We start from the raw sequence: 23,836 nt of genomic DNA, 5'->3' as shown, positions 1-23,836 counted from the left end.
CTGAGGTGCACTGGCTTATATCCACAGCACTGAAGAGATGCAAATAATAGAAACTGCCTGTCCCTACCAGGCCTTCCTTAGACCATTAACAAATGTAAGAGCCCAGCTCTACAAGGTGCCTGACAGTCTCAGTACTGACAACTCCCAGAGAAGATGACAGCACACAGGCTCAGGAAAAATAACACTTTCCAGTGTAAATCTGGGATACTGTCAGACAAACCTGATATGATCTACCTGTAATTAACCTAGTGCCATAAGCAGGGTGACAGTGTGCAAAGCATCACCTTTCATCTTAACTCATGAGCAAAGTTTAATTTTCAATGTAGAACCACAGGATCTTAGACCAGCCCAGGTTGGAAGTGACATCAAAGATCATCTAGTCCAACCTTTTGTGGGGAAGGGGTCTAGATTAGATTAACTAGCATCCTGTCCAGTCACATCTTGAAAACTTCCAGCTATGGGGACTCTACCACATCCCTTGGGAGGTTATTCCAGTGAGCGATTGCTCTTGCTGTAAAATATTCCTTTCTTATATTGAGATTAAACTTCTCCCAGTGCAACCTGTGCCAGCTACCCCTGTCTTCTCCATGTGGCTCCTTGTGAAACAAGAGCCTCCATCCTCCTTGTAGCTGCCCTTTAAATACTGGAAAACTGTGAGAAGGTCCCCCCAAGCCTTCTCTTCTCCAGGGAGAAAAAACCTAAATCCTTCAGTCATTTCTCAAATGGCAGGTTCTCCAGCCTTTTTATCATCTTCATGGCTCTCCCTTAGGCCCTCTACAGTCTGTCTGCATCTTTTTTGAATTGTGGGGACGTCACAGTTTAACCACAGCTAGCAATCAAAACCACAATATCCGCTCGCTCACTTCTTGCCACCCCACCCCCAAATAGAGCATAAAATCAAAGGGAAGGGAAAAACTCGAGGACTGAGATAAAAACAGTTTAATAAAACAACTAATAGGAACATACTAGTACATATAAAATGGAAACCAAAATAAGTGCTTCTCAATGCAATTTCTCATTGACTCCATCCATGCCAAGCAGCCAGTCCCAGAAAGAGAGCACCCTAGTCCTGAACAGCTGATCCCAGGAGAAGAGGGGAAGAAGGCAGAAAGGCCCAAAGGCCACTGCAGAATGGCAAAAGGCCAAACTAAAAAACAGAACAAAAAACCAAAGCAAAACAAAAACCCAACACCTGAAATGAAGCAGAACTGGAATGGGTCTTCCTAGTCAGAAAACCTGATTCTCCTTAAATATGAAGCATGATGCTGATAGCATAGAATATTCTTATTGATCACTCTGGATGTCAACCAAGGTCTGGCCCATCCATACTTCCATTCCCAGCTGCCTCACATCTGCAGAAAGAGAGCCCAGAAAGACCTTGGCTCCCAGACAGCAACTAAGATAACAGTAAGGTCTTCCATCCTCTTTGGTCCAACTCAAAAACACAGGAAAGTTACTTGGAGGAAAACATTAATTCTGTCCTGGGATGTAATCTTCTTGTTCTCAAACTAAATCCAAACAATTACTGTGCTAGCTACAAAAGATAAAGGTTTCTAACTGCGTGAAGAAAATTAACTTGCTTTCAGTCAAACAAGCAGAGGGGAGCAGAGCCAGACATAGTACTCTACGTGCAACCTGACTGGGATGGCCATGTCTCTACCTCTGCTGGCAATGCCCCGGTGGATGCGGCCCAGGATCCAATTAGCCTTTGTTGCTGTAGCAGCATACTGGGCTCACGTTCAGCTTGTTATCCACTCCAGGTCCCTTTCAGCAAGGCTGCTGCCCAGACACATAGATCCCAGCCTGCACTGTGCTCTTTGGTTATGTCATCCCATGTGCAGGACCTTGCACTTGTCTTTGTTCAACCTCACATGGTTCTTGCTAGCCAACTCTTCCAGCCTGTTCAGGTCTCTCTGTAAGATGGCGCTCTCTTCTGACATGTCCACCCAGTTGAGTGTCATCAGCAAACATGGTGAGGGCGCTTTCAATCCTATCATCCAGATCATTTATGAAGGTTGGACATTAGGAAAAGGTTCTTCACCCAAAGGGTGGTGGAGCACTGGAACAGACTCCCCAGGGAGGTGTCACAGCCCCAAGCCTGACAGTGTTCAAGAAGAGAGTGGACAATGCCCTGAGACACACGGTGTAAACTGTGGGGTTGTGCAGGGATAGGAGTTAAACTGTATGATCCCTGTGGGTCCCTTCCAACTCAGGACATTCTGTGATTCTATGCTGAACAGCATATGGCCCAGTACTGATCCCTGGGGAAACCCAATGTGATGCGCTGCCAGTCTGAGTGAAAACCACTGATTGCCACCCTCTGAGGTGCCATCCGTGAGCCAGTTCCCTGCCCATGTCCCAGACCACCCATCCACTCTGTATTTTGCTAGTTGGTCTAAGAGGAAGTTGTGAGAAACCATATCAAATGCTTTGCTCAAGTCCCAGTAAATAACATCCACTGCTTTCCCCATGTCAACAGAAAATGTTATTTTGTTGTAGCAGGTGAACAGGTTAGTCTGGCGTGATTTGCCTTGGGTAGACTCGTGTTGTTTTTTCCCAATCACCTGCTTTATTTGGCTTGCAAGTTTCCAGAAGAAATCTTTCTGGGGACTGAAATAAGACTAATAGGCCTGTAGCTCCCTGGATTCCTCTTTTGTGACTCCGCTTTTGGATCTAGTTATGCATAATCTGGGAGCAGGTAAGTATCATGCATGCTAAGCTCTTTCTCAGGATGACTGGAACAAAGGAACTCAATGGTCAATGAAAATTTATAAACAATGGCTGGTAAGTCTGTATCTTCAAAAAATTACCGATTACCTATAAGAATGGAATTGGCCTCTGAGGTGGACTGAAAGCCCCCAGATATACTACATGATGTTGCTAGAGCTTACTCTATTTCACAGACACACACATAAGTATAACAAAACAAACAAACAAAAAAAACCCCAAACAATTTCCTCCAGCAAAATCCATAAACAGCTCTAATTTCAGATATGAACATTTCATAACAAAATAACTTGAACTTAAGCCCTGAGTTTCATAATTGACAACCAATTTTTGGACCAACGACAGAGACCTCAGCCATCTAACAGTTCCTGAACTTCAGCACCAGCTCACTGATGCTCAGAGAGGCCAGGAGACCCCACTTAATATTACAGGACCTCAGCTGCCCTGCTCGAGCACTACTGACACCACTGTGCCAGCTCTACAAAATGTCCAGCAGGGACCACAGCTGGGAGCCCTCTCTCCCCTGACTCAAAGGAAGGATGTAGCGGGAGCACTTATCTTCCTTCTGAAAGGATATGGAATAAGAAAGTGTTCTGACTCAGGGCCAATGCTTTCCATGTGACCTGTCCCACAAATGTGGAACACACTGGCTTGTTTCATTGGCATGTGTTGAAATATACTCTCAGATATATTTATGGTTTACCTTACAGCATGGGAAAAACAGCTTGGCTGTTTGGCACAGCCTTCTATGAAGGAAATGTCACAGAAAAAAAGTAAGCTCTTCTTGAGCAGACCTGAAAACTCTTGATTCATTCTAACAACAAGTTGGTTTTCTTGCAATAGTTTGAAAAATAGCAGAAAAACATCAGAATGCATTACCACCTTCACAATTTCAACATGGGTCATGGTAACGCACTCTAGATACAAGTGAAAAAAAATCAAGTGAAAAAGTGAATTTCTCATGAGTTTGATCATTAACACTGATGTGCATAAGATGATTGGAAATAAGTATCAGACAGCTGTGAAATGCTCAATTTTTTTTATATATGTGTATATATATATATATTTCAACATATTGTGGAAAAATATCTTGAATGCGGCCTGCATTATACCTGGCTTAGTTACTTCAGCCCTGATTATCCAGTGACAAATACTGTTTGTTTGGTGCAACACTTCTTGACTCAGTTCATGATGCTGCTAATCAAGAATATGACTGTTCGTCTTCCACCTAAATGTACGTGAATGTTACTATGTCAGAGAAGTGAAAAAAACACTAACTCGTTAAATTTATTTGGTTAAGGAATAAAAAGAAAACTGGGGCAGCACCTCTCAAAAATAACTCTAAAAGAGAGCTAGAATGCTTTCTGAACATTACATCAGCATTTTTTCAGACCGGGTTTGAGAACTATGTATTTCCACTTGCTGTTTAAGAAACATGAACAGAACAGAATTATTTTACTGTTATGGCTGCAGCAATATCACACAATTAACACATGTTTCCACTATAAAACATCAGCTCTAAGAGAAGAAAAAAAAAAAAGACATCTTGTCTTAATTTTCAGTTTTATTAGTCTTCCCCTCTAGAAAAAACAAAGTCCTTGTCAACTATACCCTCTCCGAGTGATCAAAACTTTAATCCAACTTGAGATAATTATTCTGTCAGTGCCATTAACTCACTGTTAACAGCATATTCCCTCAATTCTAAAATGTTAAGGAATGCATTAGATATGAAATGGGAAGCCACCTCTTCACTCCACTGAAATCCTGAGAAATCAACAGAAGGGATACCTGGAACCCTTTATATTTTCTTCAAAAACCAAATGCCTCCAGCCAACTCCACAATTTCTTACTGTTAATTGTTTTATAATAGCCATTACCAATTTCTAATTTAACAGTTCCCCAGCACTCTCAGTTTCCTTTTGAGCTCTAATCATTTTTCCAAAGAATCCAAAATATATTTTTCCTCAGCATGAATAATATTCCTAATAGGACTGCAGTGAAGATAAATATGTAAAAACAGAATAGAGATTAACTTAATAAATAGCCCTTTCTATCATGCTACAGACACTGTCATAAGCTCATTTCGTTCACAATAGGACAACTTTCCTAGCTTGCTGATCAATCAATGCCAACAACAGAACCGTTTTCTCAGTGATGGAATTTAATTTTAGAAACAATTGGTTGGGTTTTCAATGAAATGCCTCAAGTTAGGTGAAGTGACAAACAGGCAGGGAAAGGATTTTATAACCATTGTGACAATCAAATATGACATCTCCTAGGGTATCTCATGCAATACAAAAAAAAAAACAAAAACAGCGTTTGTAAAGAACAGGCTAAGAGAAAAAAATTGAGATGAAATAATGAACAGGATGAGAAGAAAGGTTTTCACAGGAAACAAGGAGGACTGTCTGAAAAGATTCAGCCGTAAAACAGGTGAATAAAGATGCTTGGCTATGAAAATTAATTTTTGGTACATTAATACATTGGGTGGAGTGGCAACAGTCAAAGGGTGTTGTGTTATGTGGGCATAGGCTATAGGAGTGCAGACAAAGAAAGCTAATGACTGTGATTTTGCAATTTAACATTTGTCAGCTCAGTCCTATCAGCAATCGTACACACGCTTCACAGGAAGCAAAGGAGACCTGTCAAGACCAAACTGAGCTCTCACAGTGGTTTGGGGGACAGGTTTAAAAGATTAAGTTCAGCAACACAATTTCTAATGCTCTTACACATGGGCAGAAGCCTCTGTTCTCTTTCTTGCCAAGGTACGTACTTTCAGTACCCTGTCCCAGGAATTTCTTATCTTTAATTTGTTCTCTACTGAACTCTGTGCTTTCCAGATACCTCCATAAGCAAATATAATTGATTTTTTGTAGAAGGAAAAAAAAAATGTGGAAAGCTTTCTGTTGTTTTGACAAGTCCAAACGGTTCAGGGAACAGTCCAATGAGTGACTCCACCGGTGCAAAGCTGTGGGTGGCTCTGGGATACTTTCCACTTCTGGTGGCAGCAAGCTATTAAGCTGATTCAACTGCTCCTTTTGCTAAATCGCTTGCATTCCAATGGTCTCTGCATGTCCAAAAGCTTGCATTTCCATGATATGTATTTAGATGCCTAGTAAAAGGTATTAACTATCTTATAATCCTTTTGCAAAAGACCTTTGCAAAGTTACAACATCATGAATGGTATCAAGAAAAAAGTTCAGGTTAGGACTACAAACTCTCAGAGTGAAATACAAAGGCTGTGTGAAGAAAGCTTAATAATTATTGAGAGGGATCACAAGGTCATGCAAATGCTTCTGGAGAAGCCCAGGTCCAAGATCAGCACAATCTTTTTTTGTATAGCAATGCAACTAAGCTTGAGAGAAGGAAAAACAAAACAAAATACCACCAACCCAAACCAATCAACCAACCAACAATAACAACAACACAACAACCCACAAACAAAAAAAAAACCAGTCAGAATATTGGAGAGTAACAGGTAATAGCAGACTGACAAACTGCACTGAGCTGAATCTGAAATGCGGAACATAACTCAGTATCTCTTCACATCACTCCCCAGCTTGCATTCAAGTATTATCTTAAGTACATCAGACTCAGTGGGGTCAGATGATGGCTCTAGTTTAATTTAGTTTGAGGAATTTTTGTGTTTTCCCTTAGGTAATCAATACTGACTGCCGGTACAGGTTTGCTACTACCTAGATGAAAAAACAGTGTAAACTAAAATGCAGTTTCCTAACTCCGATGGAAAACATCTAGGAAGCATGTACGGCACGTTAGTGGGATCCAACAGTTGTACTTCAATCAGCTCCATGCTAGGACATTTGGAGCTGTCATTAGCAAAATGCAACTGCTCATCTGTAAGCAAAACTTGTAAGAAACATCTCTGAGTTTCTGACACGGATAGTCTCAGTCAAGCTGCACAGATATAAGCAACAACCAAGTCTGAGAAAGGTTCATTTTTGCTATTAACAATAATGTGCAAAAAGGTTGCAGAAGTCAGCTTAAATGTGTCTTGAGTGTGGGCATCTGCCTCTGACATGGCCACTCCAGGCCCTTCTTATGCTTAACAGAAAATAATAGGTGCTTTTAGACTGGGACTCATCCCATCTATTCTAAACATTTACTTTAAGGTAAAGCAGAAGTGCCAATTTCTGACATTTTCTATAAAGGCAACATAAGGCAACTTACTGAGCTGAAGATCTCTACATCTCATTAGATGAAAACCACCCAGAGATTTCAGGGTGAAAGGCAGATCTATGTCACAAGAAGCCTTTTAAAACCGAACATCCAAGTCTTCTGTAGTATTATGTAATTTTTAGGGCAGTAATTTTACTTATTAGAAAAATACCATGCTTGGTACTGAGATCACAGAGTCAGGTTGGTCTCGGACAAAAGTTTTGGCTGTATCTACCCAACACCCTCCCTTGGTATCTTGCTTCTGTTGCGAGGTGCTGAGAATCTCTCTCAGTTCCATTAAGGATGACTCCTGTTGATTATAGATTCCTCAGGACTTCTCTGGGAACTTGTCAGCATAAGTGGTTTGTAATGGGTGTCTCAATAACCAAAATTTCCACATTTCAGTTTTATTTAGATATTCTTAATTTATCAAAGGCAATTAAAATTTGGCTTTTTAATGTTCCTGAAATGAAACTGGCATGGATGTTTGGAATATGTTTCTTCTTTTTTGCTTTTATAATAAAATATTTTGAACAGCTGCAAAAGGTACATGCTAGGTAACAGCTCTGTAGCACCACTCTCAAAAGCCAAAGCAAAAAAGAAATTCAACTTCTTTTAGATTTAATAATAACAAGCTTAGAATGCCAGGAGGCCCTCGCTCAACATTTGGGGTCCACAGATAAGAGGCCACTCAAATTCTTCTATCCAGATCTTCGACAGTCAGGACAATTTACTAATATCTGGTCTACAGCTGTCATTTGTTTGCTTTGTAATGTAGCTTTCCTATCTTGATCTGCATAATGAAATTTAACTCTTCCCTAAGTTCATTCAGAAGTTCAAAACAACCTGAATGGAAATTATATGAAGTATAAACTTTTTTTTCTTTTTTAAATAAGCCCTTACTCTACCACTGATTTCAAAAATCTACATTTTTTTCTTAATGCAGGCCTAGCAGGAGTTAAGAAATAGCTGGAAATTCTCTGACAAAGCAAGCTTAAATTTCTGAAACTGGGACGGAGAAGAGGGTTCTGCCCCTACCCTCTGCAGCACATACTTGTTCTTTCCTGAATGAAGTTCCCAAGTGCCACAACTATCTAAACCAGGTCAATAGTGTTTAATTTTGGTCACAATTCGTTAAAGAAACTTCAAACATTTGTTTCAACTACCTTACTTCTAATACCTGCAAAAGCTCAATGGAAGCACACAAAAGCAGCTGTGTTCAACAGCTAGGAATTCAATGGTTTCTGCTTCTCAATTTTCAAACCTCTACTTTAAAATAAAGGGAGATGAGGTAGGATCAGTAATCAGGCTTACAAGTCATCAGCATTTCACAATACAAAGACTAATGCTATGAGACAAAATTTCTCAGTTGGAAAATAAATGGTGAATGCTTAGAAAACAAAATTTCCTTATTAGGGTGGCAGCAAAATTGAGGGAGTTGTCATCAGAGGAAAATGTAGCCCTGCAATTTCAGGATTAGAATATGAATTAGAGCATTCTCTAGATGCCAAGCTATTAGCTCCTGGGTGAAAGACAAAAAGCTCCTCTCTGTTCAAGATTTTTGAACCCAAAAAGTCTTAGCAGCATCAGCTTTCTGTTGTCCGACAGGGCTGGGTTCTGAAGACTTCTGTGTGCTTACACTGAAAAACAGCAGGATATAAGACTTTTCATATTAATAATGAGGATTAGAGACAGTAATGACAGGCACGGCTAACAGATTTGGGAACGCAGAAACACTTCAAGTTAGAGTTGCACTCAAAAATCACTAGATAATGGTTAGATCTATATAGGAGGCAGAGAGTCCTTTCTTTAAACTCACCACTAGTAGGTGTAAGTGGGTGTCATCTCTAGCTCTGAGAATGGAGAATAGGAAGGAAGACGAATAAAGAAAAATGAAGGAAAGACTGAAAAATTGTGAAAAATCAGCCATATCATCATTATTTCCTCTTAACACATGCATCCACACATGCATGCAGCCATTTATAATTGCTTTATCAATACGAGCTTTGCTGAACATTTTAAATCCAACCTGTGCCTTAAAACAGGTAGTGTACGTGCTCTGAAGACAAATATTCACTTGAGCAGGAAAACATAAGACCAATTCAACAGAGCAGATCATACATTTTTAACCTCATAGCACGGCAGGAAAATGCTTTAAACCTGTAGCAAGTCAATGAGAAATCTTCCCTACTGGTAAGCACAATAGCAACCATCCATTTCAATAGAAGTTTATCAGCAGTGAAACCTGACCAAGATAAATGACGAAGCTGTTGAGCCACAGCCTGCTTCTGCCTGCTGCAGGCTGCCAGATAAAATGGGAACAAAAGCTCCCTGCTGTACCCCCTACCAGTCTCCATTAACCCCTGCTGATGCTTTATTATCATCTGGGGGCTCCAGAACAGCATAGCGCAAATCAGTGTGTAAAAAATAAATAATAAAAGCTCATATGTAGCACAAACAAACCAGAAACGCAGCTTGCAAGAAACATTCATTTTGGTAGTGCTGTAATTAAATAATGGTTCTGAGGAATTCTACATACTAGGGGAAAAAAAAAAAAAAAAAAAGGAAAAATGCACAATGTATGTAAATCATGTATGAAAAACTACTTAAAGGCAATAGATTGCAAGTACCCAAATGTGTTTCTCCTGCTTTTAGCCCTCCTGCCAAATGCATACAAACACATGCAAGCAAAGCAGGGACGAGGCAAATATTCTGACGTCTTCACATCCAGTTCCTAGTTTCATCTTTTGATCCTGTCACAAATATCCTCCCATGTTCTTTCTCCAAATGTAAGCTTAAAACATTTACTGAAGGTCAAAGCATCTTCTACTAAACTGATATAAAAAACGGATGGGAAGGGCAAAGAAAGTGTTACAAATCTCCTCAGGGTTCATGGTTGCCATAGGAGAGAAAGGCAGTGGGAGGAAGACTTGAAATGTTAGTAATATTTTAGCTATCACAGATTTAGATAGTGGCATTGCAGCCTGAGATTTCTGTAGCCTACCGTAACAAAATCAATCTCTCATAAAAGATTACAGTGAGGCCACACAAGATCCTGGGGAAAATTCACTAAGATTCACCAGTAGAGCAACTCACCACATTTGCATTACTCAGCACGTGGGGGGCGGGGTTGGGGAGAGAATCTACTTTAGACTGAACCATTCTTTTGGATAAACACCCCCTCTTCATCCTATAGAGCCTTTCCATGCTTTACTAATTACAGAAGCTGTACTGAATTCATACTCTGATCTATCACTATCAGAGGTCACCAATTTTCAATTCATTTCTGCCCCCCGAAGCACAGTTAGGAAGCAGCAATATTACTCCTAAGGAAGAACACATCTTTCCCTTAAGCTAATGCAACAATCTAACAGGATAAAGACTCCCAAAACCTTCAAGGGACAGAATGGCCTCAACACAGGAAAGGAGCAAGGCTGTAGGGGTTCCATCCAAAGATCCACCCATCCCAGTATTCTGTCTCTGACAGTAATCAAAACTTACACTTACAGCGCAGTATAACAAAGCAAATGCATGCAGAAACTTTTCAAGAAGCCTTTTTCATTCTACAGCAATTTATGGTTCAATAATTTGTGGTTGAGAAGGCAATTCTCTTTTCTAGTAAAATGCAGTAGATTTTCCATCCACAGACTTACCCAGTCTTCCCAGTAACACATGAAAGCTTTTAATGTCTGCAACTTACGACACACTGTTTGAAGAACCATCTGCTTTTGTTCTGAACCCATCACCTGCCAGTACCATTTACAAATGCCAGTTTCTTCTATCAAAAAAGGTGTGTGCGGTGTGGGGAAGTCCTGGTCTTGCTATACATAATTTTATTGATTTTATAGGTCTCTGTCACATATCCCTAAATTAACATCTTCTGCAATAACAAAAAACAAAAACCAACCAACCCCCGCCCCAATCCTTAAACAAAATAAAAAAATCCAAAAAAAAACAATGAAAATTGTGGGAGAATATCTTCTGTTGCTTTAAAGGTTTTGGCCAGGCTTTTTCAAGATTTTCTGCACACTGGTAAGAGTTAACAAATGTTAACTTTTCATAAAAAGCAGTAGCAGTAAAATCATAACTCCAATATTTGGAGCTCATAGTGAAAAAATAACTAGTGATTCTGAAACTTGAAGATGATAAATCTTCTCCAATGCCCTGCATAGATGTTACATGACAACCTGGAACAAACTCATTCTTCTGGCTCACATTGGTTTAAAAACAATGAAATAGAAATTGTTTCAGCAGACTTTGTGCCAGATCAGATATCTTCTGTCCTGCCACAGACATTGTAATGTTGGCATAAACATTATATCATGTGTTCCAGCCAGTCTGACAGAATTGCAGCAGTGAGCTCATGCCTGATCTAGATGAAAACTTCTATCACAAACTGATCCAGCACTGAACAGAATCATTATTAATGAATATGGAACCGTGGTCTGAGTAAGACTGAAGCACATGGAAAAATCTGAATGTTTTGGCAAGCATGAGACTGGAGAATGCCTAAGTTTCCTTTTGCAAAACACATTCAAGTCCAAGACAGTATGAGGGCTGAAATGCTCTGTTATAAATAAATCTCTAAGCATAGCTAAGACTCTTTTCCCCCTTCTTTTTGCACAGTTGATCTGATGTTAGGTGAACTATAGACTGTAAATCTTGTTTTCAGGACAAAGAAAACCATGCTCCCTGAGGCTCTCCCAAGGAGTGCTTCAAAGCAACTCACCTCTCAGGACTGGAGTTACTTTGACTCTGAAGGAGAACAGTTATGTGACCTTCCAGCACGAGACTGTGACTTCACATTGACTTATATGAAGTTATAAATAAATAAAAGTTTCATAAGGCTAGAGAAGACATGGTGCCCAATATAAGTGCTAAAAATGATGTGTGGTGGTAAGGATTCACTAAGGAAAGCTATAATTCATCAAAAGAAAGGTAAATCTACCAGGGTATAACAACGGTGGATGGTGCTATTATTGCCAAGTCTCCTGCTTCCAGATGAAGTTCTGCCTTTTGGGAGTAAACTGAACAAATACTAAACAATGCTACTTTCTCAAAGACTGACAAAGAGATAATAAATGTCAAATTTGTTCCATAAATGTTATATAGCAAAATAAACACAAGACTTTCAATGTGAGAGAAGAGCACAACAGCTTTTTTGTTTTCAATTAAAAGTTTCAGCAGAACATGCTGGAAAGGAAGGAAAATCTGTCCCTATGCTGGAAAATGAGGGAGATGCAAAGTATAGAGGACTTGTGAAAGTACAAATAATTAAATATGAAACTAGATTTATTTCTTTAAAATATGTCCTACTAGCCATCTAAAGTGAGTAGCGCAAATAATGAATTATTTTTTTTTTTTAATCTAAAGCACTACTCCAAGCAAAAAGCTTTTTTTCCTGATGATCTAAGAATTTACTTATTTAACAAATCCTTATGGATTATCCTTACATGGATACATTATCCTACATGGATATCATTTCCATTTTATACACACTAAAATGGAAGAAGAACGAGTAACTTGTCCAAAGACACAGAAGAAACAGAATTGTTTCTTAAAGAACAAATCAACCATTATCCCATTGCCCTTTTAGGCTACATTAGAATTTAAACACCTAGAAAAATAGAGTAACTACATTCTATAACTCTGTGGAATTAAAAACGCAGGTGCCATTACGAACCTCTATTTTGTCCGTTTTGGCGTCTCCCCAGTATATTTTGCCTTCTGCATAATCCAACGCCAGTCCATTTGGCCAGCCAAGCGAGGTATTCACCAGCACAATTCTGTCTGAGCCGTCTAATGCTGCCCTCTCAATCTTTGGGATTTCTCCCCAGTCGGTCCAGTACATGTACCTGCAAAGGAAACAACATCTTAATAACTCTTATTAATCCAAACTTTCAATATTCACAGAGCACCTTCTGGACTACTGTTCCCTGAAAGCACACTGCACACAGAAAAGTGCATTTCTAAGCCAAATGTGTTTCCTTACCTAAGTAAGGATGCACAAACCACTCAAAGAACTGACATGTAAACGCACTGTCCCATTACACAAAATTCCTGTATCAGTCTGCTCAGCAAGACAACATAAGCAGTGCTATTAGCTACAATCAACAAACAGGTCAACACAGCCCCCCAAAATATTTTTAAACAGCAGAATAAAACCTAAAGACACGGACGATGACCAGCCAGTAAGTCAAAGGGAAGCAGTAGTCCCTGTGCCTCAGAACCTTAACTTTCAACAAATCCCAGTATTCTCATTTTGAAGACTCGGAAGTTTATCATTGCATCTGCATACAGGAAGACAGAGGTATCTTCTTTACAAGAAAAATATTTTTAAAATGCTTATGAACAGCTGCTCACCCGACCATGGGATCCAGCACAATAGCTCTGGGTTCTTCCAGGTCTTCTGATATCAAGATTTTTCTCATGGTCCCATTAAGCCTTGTAACTTCAATACGATCTGTGCCAGTGTCAGTCCAATACAGATTTCGGGCAACCCAGTCCACAGCAATGCCATCAGGATGTGCGATCTGTGCTGTGACAACAAACTGACTACCTGACCCATCGATGAACGAGCGGCGGATTGCCCTAACTTCATCGTCGGTCCAATAGATGTATCCTTCCAGAGGATCGAAGTCAATGGCAATGGCATGACGGATGTCCTCCAGTGGCAAAACGATGTCTGTAAAATCTGGGGTGTCTAAGGAAATTCGCCTCAAATCTGTCCGGCGGGCTAGAAGCAGCAGTTCAGTAGCACCTACAAGAACAAGGCAAAAACACAACCATCTTACAAACACTGTGCAGTAAGCTTGTCAATAGTGAACCTGATTCTGCATCATTTGGTGCAAGCTCGTCTAGCTACCTTGATTTCACAGGACCTAACCAAACTGATGGTCACCAGCACAGAGGTCCACTCAAAGACTTCAAATCTGACGTTGTTCTTCTGCAGAACAAGTCAGATGTGTTAAGACAATTAAGTGGTCATTTCCTTGTCCACAATGTATTATGTTGGACATGTTTTCTATCCATATAATTCCCTCCAAAGATACCCAAATAGGCACAACAGTGCCTGCACTGCTCATTTATTCAAAGCAACAGATGGCCAGCAGTCTCAGATGAAAAATTAATTATATAAATAATTTACTGACTGTTCGCTGTTGTTGGTATAGGGGACAACCACGACAAACAACCTGCATGTTTCAACAACACCCTTAGAAGGGGAAAAAAATGCAACAAAGAATGCCACAAGTAAAACTCCTTTGAGAAACTCCTATTAGAGGAATCAGATTTGAGAACGGACAACTGTCCAGCAACCATGTGAAGCAGGATGGCTGTCAGCTTCTCCTATGCTTGTTCAGAGCAAGCTTATTGAATAAGATAAATAACACTGTGCCTTATAAAGTCATTTTGAACTGAAGCATACAAAAGCCTCGCTGGCTTTTAGGTCAAAAGTCAGAATCACAATAAATAACTAAAATCAACTTGCACTCCAGAAGATTTTTTCACATACAGCAACACAAGATGTTTAATGGTACATGTGTTGGGCATCTGATCAATAACAGATGTACTTATTGTCTATTCTAATTCATTCTCATTTCATTTTCTCTTCTATGTCACTGGATTTCAGTGTGATGAAGGATATAAAACCACCACACCCCATTCCAATTAAATTAGCTTATCAGTTTGGAGTCTCAGGGAGATAAGAGCAGCTCAGGCTTCCCTGAGGCCTGAGCTAAGGTGAAAAATGTGCACATTCCGAATGGAGGAAAGTGTGTCGCAACGGCTCTCCTCAAGCAGTGGGGGGAGAGGGTTTGGCAGGGACTGATGTGGGCGTGAGGACAGAAGAGTGGGGGAGAAGGGCGGGGAAGAGTTAGGAAAATAAATGCACCAAGATTGCAGTCAAAAAGAGCCATCGCCAAGCCACATTCTGCCCATGTCTTCATCTTGATCTTACAGAGGTATAAATAAGGGCTAGAAGAATAAAAGAGCAACAAATAAAGCAAGTATTCCATCTGATGCCAAATTCAAATTCCTTTTTTAAAAAAGTCAGTAATTGTTGTTGGTGCTAGATGAAACCTCACTGCATTCTAAACTTTGGAGAGATGCCAAAGCAGTCATTGCTTCATTTACAGCAAGATTAACACACTAAGAACATCTAAGACACTTTCACAGTGCTGCAAGAAACAGCACCGTTCAAAAACCCATGTTGAAAATGTTATTACAAGTGTTCCTGATTGGTAGTCCGGAACAGATTAAGATCAGTTTTGGGATCCTCTGTCCAAAAACACCTTGTGTTCAGAAACACATGTGCACACTACTCAATTGTTCTTCTAGTGAATAAGTCTCATGCATTAATTAATATCAGGAAGAAGGAACCTGTAATTACATGTCTATGCACCCTTCAAAATAATGTAAAGCATGTGACACGGTAAATGGAAAACAGGCATGTAAGATTTTTCATAATTACAGAAGCAACTAATCTTGTCACAGCGGTTTAAATGTACATCTGTATTTGTTGCTACTAAATATATCAAACAATTCAGCATCAAGATCCAAGCATTCAGCTCCATTATGGTCATATAAAGTATTAATACATAACTAACCCCAATTATTTAGGTTCAAGTAAGGAAGAACTCTCTAGTGCTCTTTCTTCCAACTTCATGGTCACTTATGCAACCTAACTTTTAAAAAAACTATCAAAATCATACTAAAAAAAACTCAATAATAGCTTTTTTCATTATCTAGTAAAATTACGGTTGAGCAAATGCACTAACTTTGGATTTCCAAAGTTTGAAAGCTATATATAGTCTACCATATACAGAAAATGTGTAAGGCATATTTTAAAAATAATTTGTGTGCTCTAGCTGAAGTTGACAGTCATTTTGAGGAACCTATGCCAGGTTCTCCGAAAGGCTCAACTGAGTACAACCATGCCTTAAAATTGACCAACTGACCTTCCAATTCTTCTCAAAGAGTACTGGTTTCAACAGCTTCAGTATCCTGCCTTCAGGTCGCAACACTGTTGTTTAACAAATAACCCACTGAGTCTAAGCTTTAATTCAGCGGGGGAAACGAATGGCTTTCAGCTAAGCCATGTTGCACTCTGGACCCCTGAGCTAAGAATTTAATGGTCTTTGCAATCTGGGGACTTGGCTAACATTCCAGCCCCCACCAGAACACCACTCTCCACCCCTCCAATCAAGCAATAAAAAGTTTAAAGCTGACTTTAGAGCTATTACCCACCCATTTACGAACCTCAGCTACTTAGTTAGATCACCAATTATCCTGTTCAGGGGGGAAAAAAAAACAAAACTGAAGAACAGAGAAGCATCTCCCCTCAAGGTATGTTGAGAGAAAGATCACCCTGAATGCCTTTAGGCTTGCCCTGACAATAGCAAAAATAGCAAATGCAAGAGCTGGGCACATTCATAGACTGATCTCATTACAACCTTGATAGCAGTCAAGGAAAAAAAGGCAGTTTCAAAACTAAAACAAACAATTTGCACTTGAGGCAAACACCAGCTGTACAAAGTTTACCCAGCTATGTACTGATCACCACTCAGCCAGAAGACTGCTCGAGGTTCTCAGGCTACTGGGACACGACAGAATTAATCCATTTTGTTCACTTCTATTCCAAAGACCAGTACTGATGCAATAGCTGAAATGTGACTGCAGGATCTCCAGACTTCTTCACTCTGCTTCTCCAAGAGAAACCCTGCCTCTAATGACAAGCATGATGGAGAACATCATGTGTATGGAATCATAGTTTTTAAAAAATAACAATGAAAAGGCAGCAAAAGACAATGCAGGTTGAAGGTTAGTATAACTTCCTTTTTTTTTTTCCTTTTCAATTTCTCAGCACTTACTGGGAGACTGGAATGAGCCATGAACATATAAACTACCTCAAACGCTTCCAAAAGATGCCTGGAGGCTGCAATCAGGTCTCAGAGCTTCCCCTGCACATGTGGACCTGCTCCAGTGTTTCTTCCAGACACCTCAGGCTGCACATATGAGGATGAAGTGTCCCAGACCAACACTTGGGAGACTTGGAGCAGAGTTTACTGCCCACGCCGCTCTTTTCTCTCCAACTACTGGCGGTCTCTACTGCACCCAACGCAAGCATGCCTGCAGACACAAGGGCATCTGGAATATAGTGCTGGGTTTGAGGGCACAGACCACCAAGTATGCTGGGGTGTCTGCTCACAGCCTTCAAACCACCGTGTGCAGAGTTCCCATGCTAACGCTTGCAGGCAGAGTATGCATATGGCTGTCCCACAACTAAAGTCAGGTCCTTCTGCTTACCCCCCTTGCTGATCTCCCACACAATCCTAATCCATTTTAGCAACCCACAACTTTTTTTTTTTTTTTTTAAACTGTCCCAAACTATTCAAATTGGGTACCAAGCTCAAGATTCTTATTAGCAGTGCCTCAAGTCATGGTGTATTGAGCAGAGTTAGCAATTTTTCTAAAATCAAGGCCCTTACTTAAGATGTTTAATATGGACATAAAAGCGTTACTCCAGACTCTTACTTTTGAGAGCTTTAGCCTACTTTTATTAAGCACTTTGAAAGCTGGGATTACAAGCTCATGGATGGTGCATTACATTAGTCCTGGAGCTAATACTTTCCTCAAAAAAGTCACTTAAAAATCAAAATAATTTAAATATATGTGCTAGCTGAAGTTAAGGGAAGGGAGAGAAAATGAGAAACAGAGCAAGAATGCAGATACATGCAATGGCAAAGCTTTAAGTCCAATGTCTAATGCCCTGCTAACCTTAACAATTAATTACATCTTCTCAATGATACACAAGACTCAGTGATTTGTAAATTACTGAACAAAATACCATGAATGGCTGCTGAGGCTGGTACAGCAACCCAGATACATGCTCAGGAATTCACACATAAGAAGTGCTAGACCTAGGACATATATAATGCACTCTCTGTATCACAGAAATCAAGATTACTAATGCATCCTCAATAGAATTACCACACATTTGACTATTCTTTCCTAAATGTCTTTCCCTGGATGTAAAGTGGCTATTGTCAGAGAGCCCCTGATACTACAATACAAACAAGACTTTTTCATCTAGACAAGTTCAACCTTAAAACTACAACGGCAAAAGGACCTGTATCTGAAAGTAATAATATGTTATTTCTTTCCTTTAAAAGAAAGGAAAGAATTAGGGTGCCATATAAATCTGTGCAGTCAAATTAGGATTTTGGCTATTCCTGACAAAGGAAATTTCCCACTGGGCAGCCCTAAATAACAAAAGGAAGTGCAAATTTCTGATTTCTGCCACCAGGCCTGCAAAGGCAAAAGGATGTGAGCATTCATGGGCAAAATAAAGGCTCTTTTCGTGAAAGAGAACAGAATGACCAAAGCAAGGCCGAAATGAAAATCTGAGGAAACTCACTTGTTCTTTCTCAGTTGAAGTGACCACTGGTTTTCTCAGTACAAAGCACACACCCATACTGGTTGCAGCAAATGCAGGAAATAAGGAAAATTCGCTACAGGCAAATGCAGAAGCTGAGCACATGGACTGAGAGATCTTTGACTACTAATACGAAAGTAACTCAAATAACAAATTTGTAAGACAAACCAAAATTTTCTTATATGAACAGCTATCAAACAGGCCTTCTAAACATAGTGCTGCCAAAATAGAACATCAGTGCCTATAATGCTGAAAAAGATAAATCCCAATATGTCCTGCAGAAGAGGACAATGAATTACCAAGAATGCGATGACAGTAGGTAAAAGCTCCTTGGTAGAAGTGCCTGGGTGCTAAGACAGGACACTTCACTTTGGATGTTACTGATGAATACCTAGCCATGCTTATTCTGCCTCTCTTTTCTTTGAGGGTCAGGGATTTACAAACTTTCACCTAGACAATGAGGGAGCTACAAGCCACTTCTCAGTTAAATAACTGTTTTATTTTGTAAGAGGAATAGAAATTAAGACATGAACAGATAGCCAGTATCATCAGTTATCAGAAAAACAGCTGATTTATTCCAAATTATCATGCTTTCCTGAGACACTATGGAGAAGTGTTTCTAAAAGGGAGTGGGGGGCGTGTATCATATTCACAGCTCTCACAAGAAATTGTAAAAGTCCTCTAAGGTGCATTTAAAAAACCTACAAAAACCTGAGAAACTAACACTGGGAGAAAGGGGAGGGAGGAAAAGATTTCCTATAAACCAAGATTATTCAAAAACGCTAGGTTGCCATGGAAACTGCTCAGGGAGGGTCAGCCAGCCTCACCTTTGGCTGCAAGGATCATCTGTCAATGCCAAAGCACGGCAAACAGCACAAACACGCAGTCAAAATTCAACCGTCAAAATCTTTGCAGTCTAGGACAGCGCTCTCATCAGTACAGCATGAAATGAAGTTCTCTCCTCAATGAGGCTTCTTTCAGAATGAAACAATTTGGTTTAGGAACCAGTCTGATTTTAGTCTAGTGCTAAAACACAAAACAGTCTCAAAGAAGAAAAACTCTTTTTCACCTTTCTTCACTTGTAAGTCATTTTCCCTCTTTCCTTTCCCAAAAGTCATTCTAATTGCAAACAGAGATTTAATCACTTGGTGTTTCGATATGTTGCAGCGTAATAGATATATACTGAAGTGATCCAAGGTAAAAACATTCAGTTCTCAGGGTTCAGCTCTACTTTCAGAGCAGATACAGTAAACAGGCAAGTACAAAGGGAAAAAAACAACCTAAAAAAACAACCTAAGAAACCACAACCAACCCTCCCAACCCCACACAACTGAAAAATAGGAAATAAATTTACTTGCCCAGGGTCACTGAGCAGCCCAAGAAAAGAAGTAAACACACAAACATGTACACATTTACATCTCAAAATCTGGTCTGTGGTTAGTCTGGCTCTGTGTGACTGCCATGCTATCCCTCCCTTCCCCAAATCAATAACTGCAGCCTTCGCAACTAAAGGAAGAAATGTTGGTGAATCTCTGCCTTGAAAAGCTCTGGAAAGTCGTAGATTGCTCACAAAAGTCATAAACCTACCACCTGCACCTCTCCTCCGTGAGAGCTGTGAAACACCAGTCAAAAATATTTGATTATTTCAGGGTAAGCTCAGCTCTAAATGCTGAACCTGAAGCTTCCTCACGCTCCTCTCAGAAGTTAGCTCTGCACAGGAGCATCAAAGTGAAACCAATGCATCTGATGCATAGTTTGAGTAGGTTGTTTCACTTGGGTTATGTGCTAACTCATTTCTAAGTCCAAAGGCAGTGGTATGCAACATTCACTGAGCTAAATAAACACAATTTTCTCTTCCCTCTCACCCCCCACTGTTTCTTCTTGAAAAGGGAGGAGCAGAGTGTTTTGGAATATGCAAGACAAATAAATGTTCTTTTATGAAATTTTTCACATACAGATGAACAACATGCTTAACATGTAAACTGCTTAACAGAATTTCTGATAAAATGTGAGCAATGTTTTGTAAGCACATATACTTTATGCCTGACTGGAAACATACAATTTGGCTTCTCATGTGTTCAGGGAGTGGGAGAAGAGAGCAACAGCTATAAATTCTGCAACATAAGCAATGGCTGAAAAAGTGAACTGATGACTTTGAGTATTTCTACATGAGAAGTTACAGTGCTTTCAATAAAGTTTTGTTGATGGTTTGGGGCTATTTTTTTAGAGGGGGAGTGTGTTAGCTGTTCTTTTTTTTTTAATACCATTCCTCTACTTGCCTTTGGTAACCTACTTTGACAAACGAGAAAGGTGCCATTCAGCACTTGCGTAGCATGTTGCCTCCATGAGGACATGGGGCTGAACTTGAGCAGGGAAGCAGGTGCTTCTGTGATACCATGACCTGTTCCTTGGAACACAGCACGTGGGGAGGAAAAAGATACAGCCACTCTTGCCTGAGGTCCTTGGCCTTTTACCTATCAGCAGTAACTCAAAGGGATGCAATTTCTCTCCCTTGATGTCTCCAGGGCTTGCTCCAGCGTTGTCCCTAGTACTTCAGCCTCTGCTGCCTTACCTTTCTACCTCTGCTTGGCAAGTGACCAAACCTTCTCCACTCCCTGTCCCCAACATGGACTTTCTGTACAGCTCTGCTTTTGGAAAAATGCCCATATTGGGTAACAACTGCTTTAGCTGTCTGCTGCCACAAAAGGGTTTATCTGTGTGTATCCAGTATTTTTAAAAAGGCACTAGATTCTGTGTTGCTTTCTGACTAAATATGACCAACCCGGAGCAGTGTTATTAAAGCTTGTTCCTTGTACTGGCAGAAATGGAAGAAAAACATCCTGTGCCTGTATTGGTAAATTCTTACAAACAATCCTGCAAGGCTAATTTGGGAGCTGCTTTTGAGTTTTTCACATAAAAGCAGTGATTTATTTTAACAAGGTTCACACAGACACAAACAGCCACACAAAAATAATCAGCAGAGTGCACAAAATAGCATGAAATTAAACACTGAACAGTAGCGGACAAGCGTAGAAGAATTTTTAAAATATAAAATGGCCATGTAAGAAAAAATTTCTGTATACATTTTATTTAGCCTATTTACAGAAAATTCTGCTCTGTTTCTTTCTCCATTTACCTTTGTCATAGAAAAATGATCTGCATAAAAATGGTTATTTATAAGCGAGCTAATTATCTCCTACTGTTTATTTTGATCCTGTTAATGTACTACTGCAACCACAGCACATCACAAGACCTATACTTACAAAATATAACAACTTAAAATCATATACATTAGCCTACAATGAGACACCAGAAGTAGTTTAGGGTGAGCAATAGCAGCCCTAAGTCTCAATCACATCTTGGGTTTTACAGCTGAAACACTTCCAACACCTCTAAACTCCACACCATTCTTTTCAGTTCCTGTATACAGATGTAGGCGCCTAACCTTATAGATGTGAACTGAAAAAGATTCCAGGCATATGTGTGTATAATACAGTAACACCAGATCTCAAAAAAAAAAAAAAAAAAAAAAAAAGCTTTCATTGTACAATCCTATCAGCCAAATCCTAATTAATGAAAAATAATGCTAGAAACATTTTAGAGCCAACAGAAGATGCAGGTATCATTTTCTCTAAGAAAAGGGAACAACAGAGCTCCCCAAAACTTTCAGGGAATTAGTGACATAGAGAGAATTGCAACCTAAACCTTGTAATTGGAGGTAACCTGCTCTTCAGCCATGAGCCTCTTTCTTTTTTTGAAAGTAGAGGGTATTTTCTAATCACTGCAAAAGGATGCATGATTTCACAATTTGCCATCCCTAATATGTGTTATATAGTGAAGCTCATAGAACCCTTTTCCCTTCAAAAAATACTTTGTGCTTAATCTAAAAGAATTTTTAAAAACAAAGCCTACCATCTTTGCAGGTCTTTCCATTCTCAAGAAGTTTCACACCAGTGGGACATGCACACTGATAAGAGGGCTTGGTAGGAGACATCAAACACAAGTGGGAGCAGCCACCATTATTAATTCCACATGGGTTTGTAGCTGTTAAACATAAATCACACAGATTAATGCTTCTGATAACGAATGACCTCATCTCATGTCTTAAGACACATACGGCATTTGAGTGGTAGAATCGGTGGCAGCAACACAGATTAAAGAAGGAAATTATAAACACAGAACAAGAAAAAATGAATTCCAAGTGTTGAGTAGTGGGGTATTTATGGTACCAAGATGCATGGATGTTGAATCTTTCCTTCTTGGGGAAGTAGCACTTAGCTCTAAATAAGAGCCTTGTTTCAGCTCTGCCCGTCTCATTTTCACAAACAATTCAGCATACTGGTGCTCAATGTATAGTATGTTGCATATATAAAACCAAAATGCAAACACAGTAAATTAACACAATGGTTAAGACAGTGGTTATTACATGGAGCTAGTCTTGCTTAATATCATCTGCCAAATTAACGCTACTTTCCATTCAGGAACTATTACTTGGAAAAGTAAAAATACCATGTTGCCTACAATTATGGCACATGAAACAGAAAAAGTAATACAACAACAGCATAAATATGGCAGGCTGAAAAAAAGCAAGAGATGTTTTTGCACTTAAAAAAACAGTGGAGAGAATATTTGGTTTCTCTTTGGGTCTTTTCCCAATCTCTGCATTGGAAAAACTGCATCATGACGCAAGTGAAGCCACCCACTGCCATACAGAAAGACTAATTAAGATTTTTGCAAATCAGTTCCAACTTGCAGTTAAAAAAAGAAAGCAAGACAGCTTACCATTTGGCTGCCTCTTTTGGCTGAAAGCATGGATATCCATGGGAGAGAAGATGTTGGAATGTATTTCACGCAGGTCCTCCCCGGAGTACTTGCTGCAGGCCAAGATCGAATGCGTGTTCCAGTCAGTCCAGTACAACGTGTCCCCAAATAGTGTCAAAGCAAAAGGATGTGGAAGGGAGCCTTTAACCACTGCTTGCCTAACAGAGTACAGAAGGAAGAAAATGAATGCTCAAACACAATTCATGCTACAGTTTTGCTTGAACATAGCTATTGTGAAAAGAAGATTTACAGTGCAAGTGCTGCTGATCAAAACTTTGTTTATTTATAGGTAACAAATATAGTGCACCCAGTTTGGAAAATGATGAGGGGAAACAATGCAAGAGTCCTATTTCCAGGCTGCATATTGATGCTGAGATGGCCGGGAGATGCCAACCAAAATCCTCACTTAGATCTGTGGCTGTTTCTTAGCAGCCTTTTAACACACAGCACCTGTGGGGCTCTGTGCACCACACACAAGTGGGGAGAACTCCAGCTGATTTCATGCTGACTGCTACCTGCAGGTTTATGATCTCCATCATTTTCAGCCTCAGCAGATGTCAAACCGCGACAGTGTTTGGTCAGTTAGCAGTCCAATCAATCTCTTCCAGTTTTGCTCTTTGAACCATCAGAAAAATACTCTACTAGCAAATAGTTTCACTATAAAGAATTCCTAAAGTT

At 39.8% G+C, this 23,836-nt stretch overlaps 1 protein-coding gene across 4 annotated transcripts in view; it reads right to left on the bottom strand.

Moving 5' to 3' along the window:
* Positions 1-23,836, bottom strand: part of LRP6 (LDL receptor related protein 6) — a 124,146-nt gene that overhangs the window by 36,860 nt on the left and 63,450 nt on the right. For all 4 annotated transcript variants that reach the window (XM_082043678.1, XM_082043679.1, XM_082043680.1 and 1 more), the window contains 4 exons: positions 23,120-23,316; positions 22,250-22,381; positions 13,267-13,663; positions 12,587-12,758 (listed from right to left, as the gene is read on the bottom strand). In XM_082043678.1, the coding sequence (XP_081899804.1) occupies positions 12,587-12,758; positions 13,267-13,663; positions 22,250-22,381; positions 23,120-23,316 (898 nt within the window). The remainder of the gene's footprint in view (positions 1-12,586; positions 12,759-13,266; positions 13,664-22,249; positions 22,382-23,119; positions 23,317-23,836) is intronic.

The sequence above is a fragment of the Streptopelia decaocto genome (assembly GCF_964273445.1).
Source record: "Streptopelia decaocto genome assembly, chromosome: 1".
NCBI lineage: Eukaryota > Metazoa > Chordata > Aves > Columbiformes > Columbidae > Streptopelia > Streptopelia decaocto.
This window is presented reverse-complemented; position numbering and strand designations above follow the sequence as displayed.